This window comes from Lissotriton vulgaris, chromosome 9, assembly GCF_964263255.1.
Source record: "Lissotriton vulgaris chromosome 9, aLisVul1.2, whole genome shotgun sequence".
Classification (NCBI taxonomy): Eukaryota; Metazoa; Chordata; class Amphibia; order Caudata; family Salamandridae; genus Lissotriton; species Lissotriton vulgaris.
The window spans coordinates 417374184-417398368 of record NC_141697.1 but is presented as its reverse complement, the minus strand read 5'-3'; the positions used below and the strand labels follow the sequence as shown (position 1 = coordinate 417398368).

Genomic DNA, 24185 nt, shown 5'->3' with positions numbered 1-24185 from the left:
GATCAGTGAGAAAGACGGGAGCTGAGATAAAGGAGGAGAAGAGGGTTAAAGAATATCGCAAGAGATGACAGATACTCCAGCACAAGACCAAATGTTATGTAGGCAAGGGGGGCCTGGGGAGAGTGCAACGGGGGTGGGCAGGAGAAGCAGATGCGAGGGAGGGGGTGGTGATTAGGGGGGAGGAGAAGGGAGGCCGGCCGAGCGCAGGCTGGGGAAGCCTGTGGGAGGGATGGTTTGATGAACATCGATAACATTCCTGTAAGCAGCCACGAGGAAGCAGCACAAGTTTTAAGAGGCACCCATGATTTAATAATAACTTGGAGAATTTTCGCCTTTGGTTCTCGACTTTGAGACATATGCTGACGTACTATAACTTTTCATAGGAATCTCATCAGAACTGCCTGCACAATCTTTAACTATGTTGTAAACTGTGCAGCAGGTGGTGGATTATGCTGAAAATGCAGCAAATCCATAATTATGCAGACAGAGAAAGGGTAGAAAATCCAAATGAGGAAAGGTTAGATATAGGTATGCGATATTGAGACAACCAGGTGGGACAGACAAAGCAGTAACAATGGTGGGAGACAGGTGAAAAAGGTTAAAAGGGGCAGAACCGGTGAGAAATGTGAGAAAGTACAAGGAGATCAGCGAGAAAGACGGGAGCTGAGATAAAGGAGGAGGTGGACAAAGTTAAAGGAGAGATATAGGTATGCGATATTGAGACAACCAGGTGGGACAGACAAAGTAGTAACAATGGTGGGAGACAGGTGAAAGAGAGGTGAAAAGGGACAGAACCATTGAGAAACGTGAGACAGGGGCTGGCATGTGAGAAAGTACAAGGAGATCAGCGAGAAAGACGGGAGCTGAGATAAAGGAGGCGGTGGACAAAGTTAAAGGATGCACGGAGAGAGAGGGACAGAGAGGAGGAAAGGTGGGAGGGAACACGGCCTGGGGGAAGCTGGCTGGGGAGGGGGAGGAGAAATCCGAGTAAGGCTGTGTGCGGGGAGAGAGAGGGGAGGTGTTGGAGCTGGGGAACAGATGGCCGTGAAGCAGGGGGCGGGGCAGCGGAAACCTTTGATGTGGCCTGGCGGCCGTGAAAGGAGAAATGCTGCTGCCAGGGGGAAGGCTCGTGCATGAGAGCAGGTCACGTGATTGTGATTCACGTGAACTATCCAAAATCCGCTGGAGGAGAGCCCTTGGCCTGAAGTAGTGGTTCAGCGGCATTAGACTCACAATTCATTCCTTGCGGAATAGAATAGGCGAGACCTAAAAATGAATGAAATACAATAACAGTTCTTTCAATTCTACATGAAAAACAAATCCCAATGCATTTCGGGTTCATCTCGAACCCTTCTTCACGGGATTAGCATAAGAAATTAAAAACAGTTTTTACAATTTTGGGAATTGATTTCTTCAAAAGTGCTTTCGTCCGGATCTACAACACAAAATTATATTTTTCAGTACATGATGCCATTGCAGCTGTGCGACACGTAGTCTTTGGTTTCCAAGGACTCCTCTTTATATACTTACTACCTTTTAATTACACAGCACCTTGCCCTATGGGCTACCTAGGGCCTACTTTAGGGGTGACTTAATAAAAGTGGAGTTTAAGCCTCTCTTGCCATTTACTCAAAACAGCCTCAGGATGCTGCTCTTGGTGCCCTCTCCTCTTCACAACCCACCCTCTGGGAATTCCCGCAGCTGAGCCTTGCTGCTTCATTAGACCATCTGACAAGCTTGAAGTCGGGCTCTCCTCTAGATCCTTGCCCGGTCTCTTGCCTTAACAAAATAGCCCCTGTGCTAAATGGCCCCATCAATTCCATTCTTAATTCCTCATTGTCTTCTGGCGTAGTCCCTCAGGCTTGGAAGAGTGCTCTCATCCTTCCACTCATAAAAAAACCAGCTTTGGATCCCATCATACATGCCAACTACAGGCCTATTTCTCTCCTCCCTGCTCTGGCAAAGGTGGCGGAAAGACATGTGCACAGATCTATCTCTGACTTCATCGAGAATAACAATCTGTTGCACCCCACTCAATCTGGGTTTCGTGCGAATTACAGCACAGAGACCGCGCTACTTGAAGTCACCACTGCCATCAGAGAGGTCTTGGATACTGGAGGAAAGGCCATGTTGGTCATGTTGGACCTGTCGGCGGCGTTCGACACCGTTCCCCATGATACCCTCCTAATTCGACTCTGGGATTGTGGTCTCCGGGGGACGGTGTGGAACTGGCTCAAATCATTTCTAGCTAGCCGTCGACAAACGATCTGGGCGCCACCTCACTCCGCAGCTATGGCAACTCTGGAAGTGGGGGTCCCTCAGGGGTCTATTCTTAGCCCCCTGCTCTTTAACATCTTTCTGGCCCCCCTTGCAGAGGTTGCGGAGTCGTTCGGCGCTCAGATCGTGTCTTACGCTGACGACACCCAGCTCTTGTTCACTTACGACAAGAATGAGGTGTTCGATGGGATCCGCATCAGAGGCTGCCTAGAAGCAGTCTTTGATTGGTTCAAAAGACACGGCTTAAAAGGCAACTCCGATAAATCGGAGCTGCTTTTTTTTGGATGTGTCTCTGAACCAAACTGGAAAAGTTGGTGGCCACAAGACCTGTTTCCACCGGTTAATGCAAGTACCAAGGCTAAAAATCTAGGTATCATTGTTGACAATGAGTTAACCTTTGGGCCTCAAATATCCTGTCTTTCGGGGAAATGTTTCGGGATCCTGCGGATGCTCAGGAAATTCCTCCCCTTGATTTCTATGAACCATCGAAGGGTCATTGTCCAAGCACTTGTCAGGTCGCGTTTGGACTATGCAAATGCCCTCTATCTAGGACTCCCTAAATATCTCGTGAGGAGACTTCAAGTAGTCCAAAATTCAGCTGCCAGGGCTATTTATGGACTCCCTAGACGAGCTAGTGCTTCTGACTTGTTGAAGGAACTGCACTGGCTTCCTATAGCCAAGAGGGCTCTCTTTAAAAGCCTGACGCTGACCTACAAGGCCCTTCATGACTCAGGCCCTAGGTACATTAGGAAGCGCCTTGCTCTTTATAAGCCGAGCAGAACTTTGCGATCTGCCTCATTGTCTAAAATGGTTGTTCCAACCATCAAGCGAACCAGACAAGGGGGGCGCTCTTTTCATTACCTGGCCCCGCGCGCCTGGAATGAGCTTCCCATTTCTCTCAGACAGGCCCCTAGTCTGATGTCGTTCAGAAAGGCATTAAAAACCTGGCTGTTTACCAGTTAACTTCGCTGTTCCTTTTATTCTGCAGTTATGTTTCCTCTTCTTAAAGGACCTCTTCGCTAAAGCGCCGGGACACTCCTACTGGAAACAGGCTCTGCAGTGTAAGGCCTGAGACAGGTTTAAAGGGCTACTTATGTGGGTGGCACAATGTATTGCGATTTATATAGCGCACGTATCACCCGAAGGCATTAAGGCGCTTGCCTTGGGAACCCGTCCTGGTATTCCCCTGTGAGACAACCCCAGCAGGGTATCCACAAGGTGAAAGCCAGGCATCCCGCCGCGAGGGGCCGTAGTGGAGATTAAGCAAGCTATTGCCCAGAGTCGCAGAGTGTGAACCCGTGAGTCGAGTAGGCACCGGAATAAGAATTATCGAGTCCGTGGAATTTTTGAGCCCAAGACCCGCCGAGGCGGGGAATTGAACCCTGGTCCAGGACCGATCTCAGCTTCTGGGTCTGCCGCCTCTAACCCCTGAGCCACACTTCTCCACAATCAGTGCTGCAGTCCCACTAGTAGCATTTAATTTACAGACCCTGGGCACAGGGAGTGCACTTGACTAGGGACTTACAAATACATTTGATATCCAAATTATAGCTCAACCAATGTAAACATGTTTAGGGGAAAAGCACATGCACTTTAGCACTGGTCAACAGTGGTAAAAAGCTATAGTCCTAAAGCGAACAAAAAGAACCAGCAACAAACAGGAGATAAGCAGGCAAAAGGTTTGAGGGAAGACCACATTGAGAATGACAAGTCTAACACAGGCCCATATGCTCAAACATAAATGAATATACACTCACTCAATAATAAACATCCCTTGGTACTACATCTTCGTTTAAATGCAGCCAGATTATCATTATACACATGAAAGTTAAGATACCCTACTGTGGCCTTTGGTAGCTGCAATGGTCAACTATACACTTACAACATAATTCCCTCTGCGGATATACATAGTGGAAGTGAAGAGCTTATATAACACACACCGTTGTAACCTTGACAATGCTGACATACTTAAAAGTAAGCATGGACATTAAATCATGGATCAGGATGGCACCACTGTGGAAAACATGTGAAAAGAAGCAGGGATACAGTGTCACTGTCTTCCATACAAAGTGGCTGAGTGAGGACATCAATGGTATACTTAATGATCACAGGCAGAAGTGGATTGCTTGATAGTGGTTGTACCCCTGTTATTGTGGGAGAAGTTCACAACACAAGCACATCCTAATATTTACTATTTAGCATGGGCTGTTATCTACCAGAAATGTATGCAGCGGCAAGGTGTCCCTCAGGCACAACACACAAAATACAAATGGTCAGAGACAACAATGAAGTTCCTTGAGATCTTAGCTGGTGGTGTTTCTAATAATCCTTAACAAAACAAGCATTTGCAAAGCAATAGGTCTCACATTAGGAAAGTTTGAGCTACTGGTATTGTAAATAACAAATTCTTTATTTATGTGTTGGTTTTGAAAATAGCGAAATTAATAGCTTTGTCATTTACAGTGCCAATAGTTTTAACTTTCGCAAATGTGACACCTATAGCATTTGTAATGCAATATGTGTTGTATTTACGTGACTTAGATGTATTGATATTACAAATAACAATGGCTTTTATTTTTTTAAAAATAATTAATACTTAAATAAAAGCTATTGTAATTTATAATGGCAATAGCTTAAACTTTTGTAAATAACTTTTTCGAAGATTATGTTCAGTGTATTTTATTGTGACCAAAATCCAAGAACAGAAGTGAAATATTAACATTTTTTCGTGACATTTGTAATAAAGCTTGAAACATTGAGAGAACATATTTGAATCAGTTGTTGTTGAATGGTTACACAGATTGATGCTGTGTGAGATAGATAGACAGATAGAGTGAGGGCGATAGATAGATAGATAGATAGATAGAGATAGATAGAGTGAGAGCGATAGAGTAAGGGCGATAGATAGAGTGAGGGCGATAGATAGATAGAATGAGGGCAATAGATAGATAGAGAGAGGGCGACAGATAGAGTGAGGGCAATAGAGAGATAGAGTGAGGGCGATAGAGTGAGGGCGATAAATAGAATGAGGGCGATAGATAGAGTGAGGGCGATAGATAGCGTGAGGGCGATAGATAGATAGAGTGGGTATGGTTGCCTCAGGTAACTTATTCCCCCTTTGGAAAGGGAGAACCACCCACCCCAATTAATTTATTTTCTTCCTGAGTCCATTGTTGTTGTATATTAATTGTTATTTACTTAGAGACATATCAGGGAGTCTTGACCCTCCCCATCTTCACTCACTTGACTGATATAGTAACCCCACTTCTGGTGTTGATGTTGTATTACAGGATTTGTTCTTATTTTAGTTTATTGGTTGACCTTGTGGCCAACTGTCATTGAAACCAGAAGGTTTCAACAACCTTCTACTGCAGGTCGACTCAAGGGTGCACAACTTCATACAACTGCTGGTTTTGTACTGATTCCTGGTAGCCAAAATAGGTACAAATCACTGGATATATTCCACAGACATAGTCATTACTAAGACATTGCTGCACTACCAAATCCATCCTGACCTAGCTCCAAAAAAACTTAGGAGTCCTTATTTCATGGAAAAGTTCAATGACAATTACTTTCAATCGTGAGAACTCAGCTTTGAAATTCACAAATATTACTCCCATCCTCAGTACTAAACCGCGATCACAGTTCAGACCTTACTATTGTCAAATACTCCTGTGCTGGTTTGCCAGATATTTACTGCATTGAGGCCCCCAAATATTCAATAGGGATGTCTTGGGTGAGCCACTTACTGAAGTTCTTGTTACTTGTTCCTGGCAAATCCGGGCCCCCTCCCAACAGGGTCAGAGTAAGGTACACTCCCAGATTATGTGTAGGAACGTGTCTCTTTGCCCACCTTCCCTTGCACATTCAGGAGAGGCCGCCCACCCCATTCTGAATAGTGTAACTCTAGTCTAGTACAACCTGTGTAGTACACACAATTGCACTAATCTGAATCCTTCTCGGATTGCAATTTCTCAGGGTCTCCTCCCATTACCCCTCTTCCATCTCGCCCAGGTCCACCTCCCAGTCTATTTGTTTTCGGGCAGGTGAGACAGGGGAATTGTTAATTATTTTTCGATAGGTTACCAATATTGATTTTTTTTTATTTTAAACCAAAGTTAATTCTCTATACATATTTTTGGATCACAGACACCGATCTACAAAAAATACTTTAGGCTTCAAAGATGATGTGCTGGCTCTTGTGGGATGCATATGTGCAGCATACTGACAAAGTTCAATCTGGAATAGACAACTAGATGCATTCCTTCAAACCTGGGGACGATAAAGCATAACTAGCTATTTAGGGTTTAACAGCAGCACTTATTAAAAGTAGGATAGAGATTTATTAGTATAGGCTTGTCTTAAAGGATTTCTCGGGCTTTCATGTGAGGTATGACATTGAAAATAAACATATGTAAACGTATAAAAAAAAATAGGCTTGTCAGTCTATGTGATAACAATAGACAATATTACACATTTCAGTCACTTGAAAATACAGGAACTGTATATTTTTGACACCACTTTAAAATAAGTCAGAACTTTATCTGACTTACCAAAGAAATTGGTCTATTGTAAATTATATAGAAATGATAGGGGCCAGATACAGCGGGCCAGTAATCATTTAAAACACTCTGAAAAATGTAATTACCTGCTAAGCTAGACATATGTCCTGGAATCTTCTTCCAGTAGTCACCTGCTGGATTTTTATCTGTGATACCATACCGCCTTGCTACATCTCCATTTGGGCAAAGTGCCCATACTGTCCTTGTGCTGATAGCCAGTCGACATGCTTGCAGCCCTTATTAAAAGAAAAAAGATAATGTCATTAGCAGAAGCGTTCTATCTGTGGGAGAGCACTTTAGCAATCTTTTTGATAAAGAGGAGCCCAAGAAAATTATGCCTTGTATGCCAGGCATACAATTGATTTTAACATGCAATACTACTACAGAACAAGCTACTTACCTTTGGTAACAATCTTTCTTGGGGATACAGCAGGTTCCTCACCTCTTGTATCCTTCCAGGCACAAGACTGATTCTGGAAACATATAATAGCTCCCCTGCTCTGGCATGTAGAGCCAGAGCTTCTTTTCATTTCTGGGAATCATCCTGGGTATGACATCATGGAGACGTATAAGGCACCGCCCGACACAGTGATCTCAGTTCCTCATCAATTTTCATGCCCACAGAGGCCGATGCTGACTTGATTCATAGAAGTTTCAGTACACCAAAGGTACATTTGGGCCTTATTAATAATTTTCTGATCATCCCCAGAATGGCAAGTTGGGAGGGATAGATGAGGAATTTGAAGGTAGAGTATCCACCAGAAAGACCGAAGATAAGTAACTTTTTCTTATGGATGTCACTTACTGCAGAATGTTCATCTCTTGCACCAATGCTATAGCAGTACTGGAGGTGGTGGGTCTGAGGAAACCAAATAGCCCTGCAACAAATATCTAGCAAAATAGCCATCCCTGCAGACTTCAGAATCAAGGCAACACTGTGTGCAGAAGGCAATGGTGGAGCCGGGCAGATATCCAGGACAAGAACACCATTGGACATTGCCAAACAGCCAACCTCCACACAGGTGAAAGGGGCCCATGTGTCCCGAAGATGGCCTAATTTCACAAGTGCATAGTAACTCTTAACGCACATCATGATCCAGCAGGAGATGATCTGCTTCTTAATCACTTTTTCTTCTTGCAACGAGCACAGCCAAGGAAAAGCGGATCATCAATCTGGCACTCATGAGTCCTATCAATGCAAAAACTGAGGATTCTGTAAAGATTCAGGCAATCCTGTCTCTTCTCTGCTATGGAGGAATGAGGAGGCAGGAACAGTTTTGACAGAACAATGCACTGATCCAGGTGAAATGGGGTCAGCAGCAAGTCTTCAGCAGGCAAGAAACCTTGGTCCTAAGAACCAGCTTGTCTAAGGAAAAAAGTGGTAAAAGGAGGAAAAACAGGCAAAGCAAAATGGAGCTCAAGAACATGGTACGCAACCACAAAGGACATCAGTGTGTATCCTCAATGGGAGAAACTATTGAAAACACAAGCACCAAGTTAAGGTCCCATTAAGGCAAAACAAAGGAAGAATGGGGAATAAATTAATCATCTCCTTCAGAAAACACTACAGGAGAGTTAAATAAGGGTGACTGATCTGATACATAAAGAAAATCTGAAAGTGATGACAAATAGCCCTCAACTGTGCCCAGCGCAAAGCCTTGATGGGCCAAGAAAAGTGCAAAGTGCAACACATCATGTAAATATGTTCTGCTAGGGGGTTCAACTACTGCTTCAGTGCACCAAGAGACAAATTGGAACCAGAGCCCAGAAAAAAACAATTTGACAAAGTGGCAAATTTCATTAACCACCTCAGCAGGCAGATGTAAAGGAATCAGATTGTCCCATTGAATCTCTAGACATGAATGCAGAGACTCTGGAGATTCAGATACAGAACCATTCCTCCCACTGTGAGAGGAGCTCTGCCAGAAGTAAAAAAGCAAGGCACAGGGATGGATGTAACAGGCCTAAGTACCATACCCTTCTTGGCAAATCCGGTACATTTAAGATCATCTGCGCATGGTGCAGACACAGCTTCATCATAATACAAGGAATCAAAGGGATGGGATAAGATCAGTAGCGGAGATGCAAGTCCTTCCTCAGACAGAACATAACTCCTAGGGCTCCTTTTAGTGGAAACTGCAGGGTGCTGAACAGCAACCACTGCATGTTTTTGTGAATGGCAAACATCCAAGCAACAAGCAGTGCCCTGGAGGTCGAATACGGCTCAGACTACCTCTGGGTGAAAATGCCAATCGTGGTCAGCAAGATGGCTCCAATATTGATCATGGCCCCTACACAGTTTGTGATCCTGTCCGATGGTTCACTATCAGCCAGATATCATGAGACTACACCCAAGACCAAAGACTTAGTGCTTCCAGAAACCAACTTCTTGTTGGCATATTGTGTTGTCCGTCAGGACCAGAATCCAACGGCCACAAATGGAGTGCAAGAATGCTTTAAAAGCAAGGCTGATCACACAAAGCTGTGATCTCCAGTGCATCGAAATGCCCACCCCACTGAGGGAGAAGGCCTCAGTCACCACGGTTGCTACTGCTGGTGGAAGGTAGCCAGGCGTTCCGCATGTGAGGTGATCCGGCACCAGCCACCAGTGAAGGGCTCGAGATTTCGCCAAAGAAGTCTAGATGCTGTTCATGAAGGCTCCCCATTGTTGGGTCAACTTGAAGCTGCATCACTGCGTGAGCAGAAGCATATGTTATCAAGCCTGCTGCACCATCAGAATGCATGGTGCGAGCAGGCACAAAAGGCACAGGGCCGCCAAGGCTGGAAGAAGAGCTCCTTCCAGAAATAGAAGGATCATAGCCTGAATGTCCTAAGGCGACTGGGAAGTGGGAAGACATTCAGATAGCCACTATCTAGTCCACTCTGAAACAATTGGGAGGGCTGGAAGTGCAACTTGTGGAGGATGGCATACCCCCGATTGAAAAGCAGGGAGATTGTAGCCTGCAGATGGCCTTCAGCAGCATCCAGCTATTCAGTTAAGAAAATACAGAGATTCACGACACGCAAAGATGTGCCAAACCAACCTACATCACCTTTGTAAAGTCCTGAGGTGCAGATGTTAATCCACACAGAAGAACCACAAACTGATCCTGGGTGGGCCCCATCACAAGGCGCAGATACCTTCGGTGTGACCATAAGGTTGGTATATGAAAATATGCCTACTGCAAGACAGCTAAAGGAACCTTGGCCAACAACAGCATCTTCAACTGCTGCTTGTGGAGAAATGCTTTCAGAACTTGAAGGTCCAGATTGGGCTCCATTGTCCTTGAGAATCAGAAAACAGCAGTGTCTGTACCTGATTTCATTCTCTGTAACCAACTATATGACATCTTTGCTTAGAAGAGCCAGATCCTCCTGCTGTAAAATGGGAGCCTGGTCACCTGAGTTGATGGAAGGGAAGGGAAAAAAAGAGGGGGCAAGTCCTGGTAGGGCCTAACCTAGCCCAACAAATTGCAGGGTGCAATGGTCCAATGAGATGGCCTGTGATTGGACATCCTTCCCTCCACCAACCGCACCTACACCGCCAAGGGTGGATTAAATCGGTTTTGAAAGGGAAGGTATGCGAGAAAGAGAAGGACTAATACTGCTGCCCATGATGGACTCTTGAAATGCCCCATCCGTCATTGCTCCAACAGAGCTTGTTGGTCTGCTGCATTGGTTGCAAGGACTGAGCTGTCGAAAGGGCAGACCGTTAAACTGGTTCTGCTGATTGAACAGCGTGCAGGGAAAGTCAGCCCCAAGTAGTGGACTATGGCCCACCCTGGCTTGTAGTGCTCCAGGGCTGGGAAGGCAATGTTGTCACTGGCGCAGTTCTTAGGCTCTTGATTTGTTTCACTGCATCTGCAATTAATGCATAACTTCTGCAGAAGGGTCACCAAGATGATTGGGAAGAATCAATCAGAATGAGTATTTGTGAAATTTCCCATAAGGTGTAGGAGTAATGGGGCAGAAGGCAAGCAGTATTCCTGCAACAAAAGGTATGGCTCCCCAAAGACAAAAGAGAAGACCTTCTTCCTCATGGCCTCAATCTTCTACTCCATGTCAGCAGGGGATGTGGGAAACAAATCAAGGTGGAATGGGCGGCAAAACCTCTTGTGAGCAGTTTGGTCTTATTCTCTTAAACAGAAAAAGATGGCTCAGTGTAATCTTTGGCCTTGCATAGGATCTTGGTGGAGGAGAAAAAAACTCCTCATAGTGAGGTCCTAATGGACACTCCAAGTTCATCTCTGGAGAGGTGTCTAGGTCACTTATGTTCTGTTCTGCAGGGCCAAGTACTTACCAATATCCATACTGGGGGGGGTTGGTCTGTATCACTGTATCGTCGTTGTAGTGATAAATGATGTTCGGCATCTGAATGGTGCTCGAATACAAATGAAAGAGCTCCCCAAGGCTGCCCAAGTACTAGTTAGGAGGCAAGGGCCTGTAGCGAGCTTCTTCCAATAACTGCTGCAACCTGCATTTGGAGCTGACTAGGGTGGCCTTAGTCTTCAGAAACTTCATCAAATTGTGCAACGGATCAGCAGTCAGTGCTGATATCTTCGGACTGTGTGCTGATGCCGACACTGAAGAACCAGAAAGGCTTTTAGTGAAGGGAGTAGGCTCGTCCAGTGCCTGAACAATGTCATGGGGCACCAGAGTGAGGTCAACCAATGCTGTGGGTGGAACCACCAGCAGGGGCCCAATCAGTGCTCCTGAAAGCTCAATGGGGCCCTGAGGTGCACCAAAGGGAGTCGGAGTGGGTATCTTTAAGAAGAAACCCAGCATTGTCTGGGTGAAGGCCGCAATTTGTGTGGGGTCAGCGCCAGACGTCAGGAAGGCCAGAAAGAGATTGGAGGGCTTTGCATCTGAAGCCGGGGCCAAATCCAGTATTGATCGCTTCTCTTCCAAGTTCGACTCCGAAGTCAATGTTAAAGCTGAAGTTGGAGAATGTAGCTGCAGACAGTGAGACCTACCTCTGGAGTGGGAACAAGGTCATGGAGATAGAGGATGTCCCTTCTGTACCCTGTTGTGCCTTCCGGGAGGACGTCTCTTTTCACCTTGATGGGCCCTCTTCAAGGATTGCGTGTTGAAGGCAAGAAGATGCTAAACTTGATGTGGGACCTGAAATAACGTCACTTATCCTGGTGTTCACACTAAGGCCATGTCTTGAAAAGTTTAGCCTCTCACTTTTTAAAGGCCTTAGCGTGCATCATGCAGCCACACTTTTAGCATGACTTGGATTTGTGCTTAAAGCTGAAGTAGCACAAGCAGATGTCATTCAGGTCTGAGAGTGAAATTTGCCTGCCATACGAGTGGCACTCCACAAAGTCTGACATCTTTGGGGAAGACATTCTTCCTATTTAACACTGCAAAAACCAATTTATTGGAAAGGTTTCCAGGACAGCAACTCCAGATCGGAGTCATAAGGTATGGTTAAAAAAAGAAATGACCTCAGTTCATTGGGGTTGAATGTTATATGACTCCGAGATGCCATGTCCGGGGTGTTTCCTGGAGCTGCAGCTGTGGTACCAATGGCTGACACAGGAGAGTTATTGCAAGCTTCTGGATCCAGTCTGGCACCTGTAGGGATTCAGGAGGTGAGGAATCTGTAGATAAAAGTATCCATCCGAAAGACCTACTACTCTGAATTAAGGTTTATGCTGTGCAGCATCTAGAATACAGAGCCAGTTTGTGGCAGATCCTTAAAGACATGGGCATTTCACCTCTAATTCTTAACCTACTAATCTGTCTCCATGAGGGAAACTATGCCCAGGTGAGATGGGGAGCCCAAGCTCAGCTGACAGAGCAGATATCGGTTGACAAGGGAGTCCGCCAGGGTTGCGTCATGCTCCCACTCTGTTCTCTTTATATGTGAATGGGGTGGTGAAGTTCCTACAAGATGATCTAGCTAACGCCCCTATCCTGGCGGGGGCGAGAAAGTGCCAACCCTCCTATTCGCAGACGACACCTTGTTGGTGTCAAAGACCCCAGTAGGGCCACAAAAATTAATGAACAGATATCAACTTTTCTGTGACTCACGGGGCCTAGTTATTAACACCACAAAGACAAAGCTCATGGTTTTTAACCCCCATAAATCTTTTAGGAATAATTTTACACTGAATGGTATCCCTTGGAGAGAGTCAAGACCTTCGAATATCTTGGTATTCGACTCTTTGATCAAATGCATTGGAGACCCCATTAGCCAAAATGCTTCTGTATCATAAACGTGTGACCGGGGCACTAACCAAAGAACACCGCTGCTCGTATAGCAGACTGTTCGCCCCGGCTCTCGTAGTCTATGATGCAAAAGCAGTTAGTTAGGCCATTTACGGAGCAGAGCTATGGGGGTTTGAAAATGTAGACGAGATCAGCAGGTCTGAACATACATTTTTGAGGGACTTGGTCATGCTTCCCCGTAACACCCCATTAACACCTCTAATATATGACATGGGTAGGCGGCCATTTAGAGCCATTGCTAGGCTCCGCCCATTGCTCTTCTGGGCCCGTCTAAGACGCACCGCAGAGCTTACCAACTATGCTACAGACCTAACTTAGGTAATGAATTTGGATGTGGACCATAAGGTCAAGTGGATATCATACGTGAAGGAAACCATGATACTACTTGGCCTTACAGAATCATGGGACACCCAAATGCCGAGATTTCGCGAACGGATGGAACGAGCAAGTGTAGGAGTCGGGAATTGCAGCCGGTAAGCAAACTTGCACTAAAATACAGACCATAAGGGAGTTTTGCAATTTATATAAACAAGAAGTAACATTGAACTAAATATCGTGATACTCCTTTAGAGAAAAACAACCGAACAGACTTGGAGAGCCCAAACCTGTCACCCTCAAGCACACACAGGAAAGCATCTCCATACGAAAAGGTAGGAAAGGCTCAGATTATAATTGGAACACTTATTAGCGGTAGACATGTGTGACAGATTACAATATATTGATTATCGTTTTCACAGTTTCCCGTATATTCACTTCTCCACGTCCTGCATAATTGTACAGAAAATAAACGTCGAAGGATAAGGTAAACTAACTTCATTATTTACGGATTATAGATATCACTTCCGTTAGGAACGGTCTACTAGGTCATTTAGCATTCTTAAGCGCTCATTCAGCTAACCTTACATTGCATGATGCTTCAAATCGTTTTTTTAAAAACACAAACAGGATCTTTGAAAATGAAGTCCACCCAGGCAGATAAATGTGAATTTCAACCCCCCTTGTTTAGATAACAGGAACACACTTATTCAGTGAATGGAACCACTCTAGAATGGAACTGTATAATTAAATATGAATTCATAAGGAGATATGTTCATTAATAAGATATTGGTGATTGATTTGAAACTAAAAGTGTCCTTGAATACAAAAGGAAAAGCAAACAGAATATTCATAAGTTTAAATTTCATTTACAGGAGGCCCCCGAAGAAGGGACAGGGTCCCGAAATGCATTGGGCCAATGAATCCTCAATCGTCGTTAACAATTGTTATGGGATTTGTTAATGTGTGATTAGAATCACACCAAAGATAAAATGTATATGAAATGAATAATATTTGATATGTTATGGACAATATGCAAAGCAAAATAATTTAACATTATATTCATTGAAAGAAAAGATTGGTGAATAAAACCAAGTGAAAACAACTGAAAAATTGTGTAAAAGTTGCAAACTAATTTAGAATAGCAGCTTAATTAATTCAGCTGTGCAGTAGGTCAGGGAGTAACAGTCGGTTACCACCCGCTTGATCAAAGTATTTCAGACATAGGGGAAAGGCAGCCCCATGACACCTGCTAGCACGCAATAGGTGGAACAAATAATTTAAGTATCACTAAAACAAACACAAAGTATTAGGTGTGCCAAGTGCCTATCATTCCAAAAATAACTGGGATCAAAGCCATACATGGGGTAAACATAACATAGGCTTTTTCGACACTAGAGGAAACCAACAAAGTATTGTAACTTTGCACTTTTTAAAACCACAGATTACATCGGGATGTCTCTATTAACCTAGACTATCTCTTGAGTTGAACATAGCACCTGCACTTTATATAAACATGATTGTGATGAATTGTACTCTTTTTTTATCCTGTGTTCTTTTATCCCTATTTTAACAATTAAGTATCTGAGGTGGTAGGAATTGATATGAAATTGGTAAGCATGCCCTTAGAGTCACTTGTTTTTAGTGATGTCCGTTTCATGCTTTGCATGACAACTTGTTGCCAAAATTGTTGCATTAAGACTCTTAAAATGAACTTTTGTATCTTAAGATCGTTTTATCATTCAACACATCAAATCTAATCAAATAAACTTTATTCGGATTCATAAAAGAAAGCCATAAAAGTTAAAACATACAGAGACCTAAAACCTACTTACATTAAAAAGATACATATAAAATAACATTCCAACATTCCAGTAGCAGGACCCCCTCAATTTAATGCATATAACCAAGTGTGTAAAAAGCACAGGTTAAGAAAAAAGATCACATACAATACATATAAAACATAACATGCAGTTATAAAGTGACACGTGCCGAGTAAGACGTTTCTCCCTCTACATATTTGACCTTGTAATGTGGGCTAGAACTTCACATTTTTTCAAGAACCTAGTTATCCGGGCACTAACTAGGCATCCAAACAGGCCCTGGTCTTTACAATAAATTTCAAGTATCACACGATAAAAAAACTTAGAATCCTCTTTCAACAACTGCAAATAGAAAAGGGCAGATCGAGCCTGAGAGAAATTCAACTTCTTTAAAATGGGAACCAGAAAATGCCTTTGGGGGGTTTCATAAAACCTACATATAAACATTAAATGCAGCAAACCCTGTGTCGACTGGCCGTAGTAGCCACAGGATGCAAATACTTGTCCTCTACTGCATCCCTTAGGCCTTGCTAACAGGAGGTGAAAAAGATTCATCCGAAACCTTGATAATAAAAACCTCTTGTGTATAGATAAGGACCCTAACATGTAAGGCTCCGTTAGGAACCAGAAAATGCCTTTCGGGGGTTTCATAAAACCTACATATAAACATTAAATGCAGCAAACCCTGTGTCGACTGGCCGTAGTAGCCACAGGATGCAAATACTTGTCCTCTACTGCATCCCTTAGGCCTTGCTAACAGGAGGTGAAAAAGATTCATCCGAAACCTTGATAATAAAAACCTCTTGTGTATAGATAAGGACCCTAACATGTAAGGCTCCGTTAGCGGGGTTGTTTTAAGCATTAAACACTTTCTAACACTTGGTTTCAGCACCTCCTGTTCATCCCTTTCCATTTTCTTTTTTAACAATAGTTTCAGGTTTAAAAAATAAATCAGCTCCACCTAACCCTTGTAAACTACTTCTAATGTATCTTAACCAGGGAATTTGCATTGTCTTATCAAGAGACATGCACTCCCGCAAAATCAAATGGTTTAAAGTTAACTCCTCGTTCATCCAGCACTTCATCCAAAACACAAGAGTGCGTAGAGCCAGAGTGTTCCTTAAAAAGGGGACTCCCAGCTCCTCATGGGCCGCTAAATTGGATAAACCGCACGGAACACAAAACAACCGCTTCAGGAATATATGCTCAAACACCTGAATGGGATTCACAGCGATATGTCCCCAAATTTCGCTTCCATAGCTAGCTACAGCCACGCTTTTGGAATGATAAACTATCAACATGGCACCAATAGGTTTCCTCCCTACTTTGGAAGCAAAGTTAAAAATTGCTGCGTTTCCCCGAGACAGGTCCCCCTTTTTCTTCGTAATAAGTGGCCCCCAATTTAGCTGGTCATCCAAGAATACCCCAAGATAAAAAAAAAAACATTTGTACGAGGGATCTTTGCAGATCCAATGCTAAATTGATAACTCTTTATAGGTCGCTGCCCCACTTGCATTATATAAGATTTAGCATTGTTTACTGCCAGATTACAATCCGTCATAAATTTGGAGAATGCATTTAGTAGAGATTGCAGTCCTAATGAAGTCCTGGATAAAAGAACGGCATTGTCAGCATAAAGTAAAACTGGGATGCCGCGCCTACCTACATATGAAAAGTCTACTCCTGTGGTTCTAAGTACACTATCCAAATCATTGATATAAAAATTAAATGCAAAAGGTGCCAAAATACAGCCTTGACGAACTTCCCTCTTAATCTCTAGGTCCCTGGTAACCCTAACATCCTTAGAGAACCTAACATTGGCCATTGTGGACCTATGCAGATCCTCCAAGAAGTTAACACTGTTGTCCACCCCCTTTGCCCTCATGGACTGCCACAGTTTGACACTTTTGACACAATCAAAAGCTGAGGACAAGTCCAAGAAGGCAAGGTAAACAGTGCAGGACGGGCTACTGTGTACTTACTCAATAACATAGAAAGGTTGAGGCACTGGGCAACCGTTGACCTCCCCTGTCGGAATCCAAACTGGATATCCGACAGAACTTTATGCTCCTCCGCCAAAGTAGTTAGTCTCTCCAGGAAAACACAACCTATAACCTTGACCACGGAGTCAAGAAGGGAGATAGGCCTATAGCAGTGAGTGCTATTCCTATCACCCTTTTTGAAGACAGGAACTATAGTAGAAGTGGCCCAGGACTGGGGACAACCGTTCCTTGCGGTTGTGTTAAACACAGCCACAAGTACCGGAGCCCAGAATGAAGGGTCAGACTTGTACAAATCCGGGGGGATGCCATCTGGGCCCAGAGCTTTGTTGGTAGAGAGCTCTGCGATGACCATCCCCACCTCCAGCTTGATCAAAAATGATTACCGGGGCATTTGAATCCAGAGTTTCTTTACAGGGACTGGAGTGGTCCATTGGGTTTGCGAACATGGATTTAAAATGCACATATTTATATTGTACAAATGTCAAACAATGCTTTTATATACATGCTGTCGAATAAAGCAGTTTGAATTGAATTGAATACAAAGCACAATCCGAGATAAAATGGTGAAAAATGTACACAACTTTCTCACCGCCGACTTCTTGCAAAATCACAAAACACACTTCATGCACTTTTACCTCCAGAGGAAAACTACTTTTCCAGCATTTGATAATAATCTAAAACAAGTAATACCGACATACTTCATATATTGCTAACATACTCCATATATTTTCCTAATAAGGCACCAAAATCTGTTGAGGGGATTTTAACTTCTCCTCATCTTCTTTGAAAATATGCACACCTCTAAGTAAGATTTGACAAGGATCATATCCAACAAAACAAGTGTAATTGTTGCACGATCTGAAAATACTAAGACAAATGCATTTCTACAAATAAAATGTTTTAAGACCTTAATACTTTCACCACATTCTTGCACAACAGTTGAGTAGCCAACAATCTTGAGGGTTTATACAGCAGTGACCTGTACAAAGGTTCTGAACTAGCAAAACTAATATGGTTAATATATGTAAATAGAAAACTTCATCAAGGAGAAAAGAGGGATCAGTACACTGCCTACTTGCATTTGGAGAGAAGAAGGAGGCATTTCCCTCCCTCCTGCACCTCACTCCAAAATGCTTCCTATCTCACCACTACTAGAAAGCGATCTAATCAGGCATGAACTATTCACTCTTTTCACATCAAAGTTTCTTCACTAATTGTTTTCTCAATGCTCTTAACTAAACTAACTAAAAACCTCTATCTCTCCTTTTGTGGTAAACTAAGCAGGAGTCTCTATAATCACTGAACACTTCTCTCTTGATTTTGCAGATCACACATGGCATAAGAACTAAACAGGAAACCAGCTCCTTGCCAAAAAGGAGCCAGCTCCTTGCCAAAGCCCCTCCTTAAAATCCTGGGGAATCAACCTAGCTCACAAACATCAGACATTTGGAGTTCTTGTCCATTGTAAACATGTCTCACTGAGGCTTTCCCAACCTTTGGAAAACGAGTCCCCGCCAAATGTTGTCTAACTCTAATTTGAGGTTGTCCAAGTTCCTCCTGCTGAGACTGTCCACCCATTTGTTCTGAAAGCCTAGCTCACGTTCCGCTGATCGATCCACATTGTTATCCAGAGCCCAGAACCAAAGGTTTTGAAATATATAGGATAAAGGAAGAGATACATTGTGCACTTTCACGCTGTCTTTGTATGTTTTCTTACCTAAAATGCGAATAAACTTGATTATAAAAAAAACTATCCCTTAGAAATGAAAGACAGTACCTCCTGAAGAATGACCATCTGGAATTTCAGTTTATTGAGCTATTTGTTGAAGCGCCTTAGATCTAGCACCGGCCACCAGTTATATTTAGTACGAGAAAGAATCTCTAATAAATCCCAGACTCTTTTGTGAGGCTGGCACCTCTTCTTTTACATCTTTTCTTAACATTTTGCTTATCTCGAAGTTTACTTCTTTTAGATGCTTGTCCTCCCCCTTCCTTGGGAGGATAAAATGATGGTTACTCCAGGATTTGTAAAGTGATTCCATGTTCTACTATATCCAGTACTCATCTCTCAGATTTTATCTTCTGACAAACCTGTACGAGGGGTCTATCCTGTCTCTCAGTTGCAAGTCAACAGGGAAGAGTAGAACCTGATCAAGTCATGTTCGACCTACTTTCCCTCCAAACTCCTTTGCTCTTGTTTGATGAACTGGCCTTGTTGTTGCCTTTGTTGGTTATAGAAAGATGACACAGATCCACGGTCTATATTGTTGGTTTTGACGAAAGCTGGACCCTGGGGAAAAATTGCATTGGTTTTGGCTCCAGTAATGTTTTCAAGGCTGCCTGTTCTAAGTCTCCCTATCTGCCTTCATTGCTTGCAGAGTCTTGGCTATATAATTGCTAAAGACATTCTGATGTTAAAAATGCATGTTCCTAATTTTTGATTAAGCTTCATGGCTAAAAGCTGTACTTTTTAGCTATCAATAATGTCTCATAACTGTTACCGATTTGACAAAAGCCACACACTGAAGATTACACTGCTGCGTCTATTAGTGTAGTGGAGAACTGTTGACTGTCTCATAAGACTGCTCTTATTTGAATCTCGTCCTCCTTTGGGAGCTCCTCAATGAATGGGGGTATGTCACGCTATAGTTGATTGTCATACCTGACTAACACTGCTGAAACATTTTACCAGCATCCTCTGCTAACATGATGACCTGTTTTTCTATGGAGTCCAATTTGCAGCTCTCTTTATCTGCGATGGTCGGGTTTTTGGGGGTGCAGTACAAGGGGTTGCAAGCCGTGCCTTACATTGCACCGCTACCAAGACTACAGAATCAACCTTCACCAGTTTAAGCATACAGGCAAGAGCTCTCTCAGATGTCTTATATATTGTTTCTCATTGCATGATACATTCACTGTTTGCAGTTGCTGGATCCTTCATCAATAGAAAGTCCTCCTCCCATACAAGGTCAGGATAGTATTTGAAGTAACACCTTAATGGGACTTTTCTTAGAAATCAAACAGAAAACATGATTTCTCTATAGAGGGCACCGGAAGACAAACACTGTGAAACCTTCATCAGTGAATGAATCTTTGAAATTAATCCTGTAGGAGAATCCCTTGGTATGAGGATCTGGGCTTGCATTGTCCGGGCATGTTTTCACACAAGTCAAGCAGAATCACCCCCATTATCACTGTGGGCTTCATACACTCTGGATCTGTTATTCACATCCTGATCATGAAGCAGGTTCACCTTTGTGCTGAACATCGCTGTCTGAATGTGATGCATCATCATTCTTGTCAGCATCTCATCATGCAGCACCTTCAGAGAAAGGTGCAGAGGAGTTGTTAGAATTGCCTTAGGAGGCTGATCTCGTGGGTCTGGAGAGCTCAGAGAGTTTGAGGAATAGGACACAGAATAGGAGGCTGTGGGGTGAACACCAATACTTGATGTTGTTGCACATGGAACACTTGAGGTAACATTTGATAAATGTCCCAGACCATGCTTTGTAAGTGGTCAACAGTTTTAGTGACAACAGCACTAGCTGCATCACAGGAGAAAGTGCCTGACTGACCTGATAGTGATGAGGTATTGCTGGAGGCATTGTTGTTAGGCCCCCTCTGCTTCAGAATGGATATCCTTTCCACTTCTTCTTGTTAATCATCTATATCCACGTACTGTATGAGGAGTCTGGACTTCGGATTGGTCCTCGTTCTCAGTAAAGAATACCCCATATGATCAAGATCAGGCTCTTCATATCTTTCATCCCTTCTTGTATAGAAGATCGATATTACAACATTTTCTTGGGATTGGGGGTGTGGCTGTAGAAGCACTGCTGAAACCAAAAAAGACTTCAAAGTGATAACTGGAGGCAGATGAACAACTTCCATAGCTAATGACCCCAGAGAAACCGTCACTCAGCGACGGCTCCTCCGCTATGACAGAGGAGTGTGGCCACCCCTCCCCTGTCAGCAGCCAAATAACTAAAAATTAAACGATAATGAACCTGTGTTTATTATTGTTTTATTTTTCTCTGTAGTTTTGTCTAGGGGTGGAGCCATGGGGATTACAGGCAGAGGGGGAGTGGTAGGTGCACTGGTTATCAGTGCGCATGACTGTTTGGCCGGCCGTCTCAGACCGGCCAAACCGCCATGCGCACTGAAGTGCTCTCCAACCCCAGCTGCATTCCTGGGTTGGAGAGAGCAAGCACAGGATCCCTGTCTACCTAGGGGCCCGAATTCACAGTGCTCGGGCCAATCCTGAGGCTGCTTTCATGCCTGTGCCTGCAGTGAATGAATGAATGAATGAAAGCCATCTTATAATGCGCAACTTAGCCTTCGGGCATCAAGGCGCCTAACAAAAAACATGGTATGGAAGCCAAAGTGCCAGATTACAGATAAGCCTCGGCAAAAAGCCACGTCTTTAGTGCTTTCCTGAAGAGCACCTTAGAAGGTTGTGCTTTCAGTTCCGGAGGAGGGAGTTCCACAGCTTAGGGGCCAAGAAGGAAAAGGCCCTTCCTCCCCACCTAACTCTACGAACCCGAGGAACAAACTGGAGCTTCTTGCTGGATGAACGAAGATTTCTGTTGGGTAAATAAGGAACCAGCATAGATCTTATACCGTCAGAGCTTTCACCAAACAAGGCCCCGTAGACAAGGCACAGGATCTTAAAAGAGATCCTGGCTTGAATCGGGAGCCAATGCAGGCTCTTCCTAGCTGATGTGTCAGAAGAGAGGCGGGAGCAGCAAGGACAAACCTGGCTGCCGCATTTTGAACAGTCTGAAGGCGTTGTATCAGGCCTTTATTAATGCCTGAGTAGAGCGTATTGCAGTAGTCTAACCGTGAGGCGACTAAGGCAACCACGATCTGTTTACGGGTTTGAAAGGAAAGATAGTGGGTCATTTTCCTAAGGATCCTGATAACCCCCCAACAGGTGAATACCGTTCTGTTTACCTGCTGAACCATGGCCAGCGAGGTGTCCATCATCACGCCCAAGTTCCGAGCGGATTTCGTGGGCAGTGGGAAGGCTCCAAGGGATGGGGGCCACCAGTCACTTGACCAGATGTCCTGATCTCCACCAAAGACCAGAACCTCAGTTTTCTCTCCGTTCAGCTTCAATGAGTTCCAGACAATCCACTGTGCGACTGCCTCCATGCAGTTTCTGAAGCTGCACAGTGACGGAGCCAGAGAGGAGCATCAAACAGGTAAGTTCTTTTATTAGGATTCTTTTTTTTTTTGGTTGTCCGTCTCTAGGTCCCTCCTCTTCCTCCGCCCTGCCACTTTGCCCAGACACCGGCCGTTACTGCAGTCACTAAGGAACCTGGCATGCTGAAAGCTGTAGGAGTCTTAAAGAAATCCATAGTCGATGACAGCGTCGTTGATGGTTGTAAGTCAACCATGGAAAATGTACAAGACATTGATGAGGGGATGTACTTCGTAAATGAGAAAGTTGTTGTAATTGTCAAGAGTATTGCTGACTATGAGATAGCAGTTGTTGAAAGTTGCAGCATAGACGGTTGGGAGCTGGCCATCATCTGTCAGTGGCGAGGATGAAGTGTGGCTCACTGGTTAGAGGAGGCAGACCTGGAAGCAGAGGTCAGCCCGGGACCAGGGTTCAATTCCCGGCTCGGCGGGGTCTTGAGTCCTAAAAATGTCCATGGACTCAACAATTCTCGCTCTGGTGCCTACTCGATTCACGGGTTCACACTCTGCGACTCTGGGCAATAGCTTGCTTAATCTCCACAACGGCCCCTCGCGGCGGGATGCCTGGCTTTCACCTTGCGGATACCCTGCCGGGGTTATCTCACAGGGGAATACCAGGACGGGTTCCCTAAGCAAGCGCTTAGAAACCGCTCGGTGATTTGCGCTATATAAATTCCTGTACATTTACATCATCAACAATGCTGTCATAGCTGTTAATGGATATTTTTGAGTCAGTGTTAACGCTGTCGGAGGTCCTCTCATCAATGAGGTGGAAGAACATTTTACAGGCTCATTTTTGGGAAAACCTCATCCTAGACGATGCAATCTTATTAAAAGCATGTGAACTAATTGATGGAAGAGTCATCGACTATTGTGATACTGCCAAACTCATCACTGAAGCCATTTTGTTGTGGCAAATCAGGGTTTGCTGGCACAGACCGTTTTGCCTTCTATGAATGCATCCTGGGAAGGCCATTTTCTCTCTGCCTGCCATTTGAAGACGTTCATGACTGACCAGAGGTCTGACACAAAACAACAGGGTCAGAGGGTCTTAGAACCAGAGTTGAAGTCTAGGACTTCGACTTCTCAGAAGAGAGTTTAAAGCCTGCATCTGCTTAGCAGGCTTAAGCCTCTTCTTCTCGTACATCTAGAGCCAATCTTCTCCTGCTGTCCTTCAGCAACTTTGAAGAGACATTTCTGCAGATGGTGCATTTCTTCAGTCTGTGACTAAGATGCAGGCATGATAGACATTTGGTGTAAGGGTCAACAATATAATTTGTTCTCTTGCTACAGGCTTTAGAATCCTAGAATAGATCTTTCTTCTCAGCAGCCTCAGGTCATCTCAAAAGAGGAAGAAATTCAGAGCCAAAACTGGGACAGAATATCGCCTTACTGCTTGAAAGCAGTTCTGAAAATGTAGAAATTGAAGGTGTTGTGGAAAAACAGCTCAAAAAGTCAAGTGGAGACAGACTCCTGAGAATTCCCTTGGAACCCTTTTTCAGGGGAAGGAATGTGGGCCTTGGCAGCTGTTTGGTTGAAGTCAGGGTCACACAATGAGGTGTACCGGTTGTACATCGTCTATGGTATGGTTTTTTCAATTTTATTGTGTGTAATGGAGATTACTATGCTAACATTTATTATTGAGGGTTCCCATTCTGATGAAGGGGAATGATTCAAGCATGAGAATGTATGAAAGATCCAGTTCTGGAGAACACAGTGTATTACAAAAACAGCTTCAATGCAGATTATTTATTTAAGCGCGAGAT

At 43.9% G+C, this 24185-nt stretch overlaps 1 protein-coding gene across 2 annotated transcripts in view; it reads right to left on the bottom strand.

The window, feature by feature from the left end:
* The window catches only part of TECPR2 (tectonin beta-propeller repeat containing 2), a 626110-nt gene that overhangs the window by 25302 nt on the left and 576623 nt on the right, over positions 1–24185 (bottom strand). For both annotated transcript variants that reach the window (XM_086937834.1, XM_086937835.1), the window contains exon 20: positions 6926–7075. In XM_086937834.1, coding sequence (XP_086793960.1) covers positions 6926–7075 — 150 coding nt within the window. The remainder of the gene's footprint in view (positions 1–6925; positions 7076–24185) is intronic.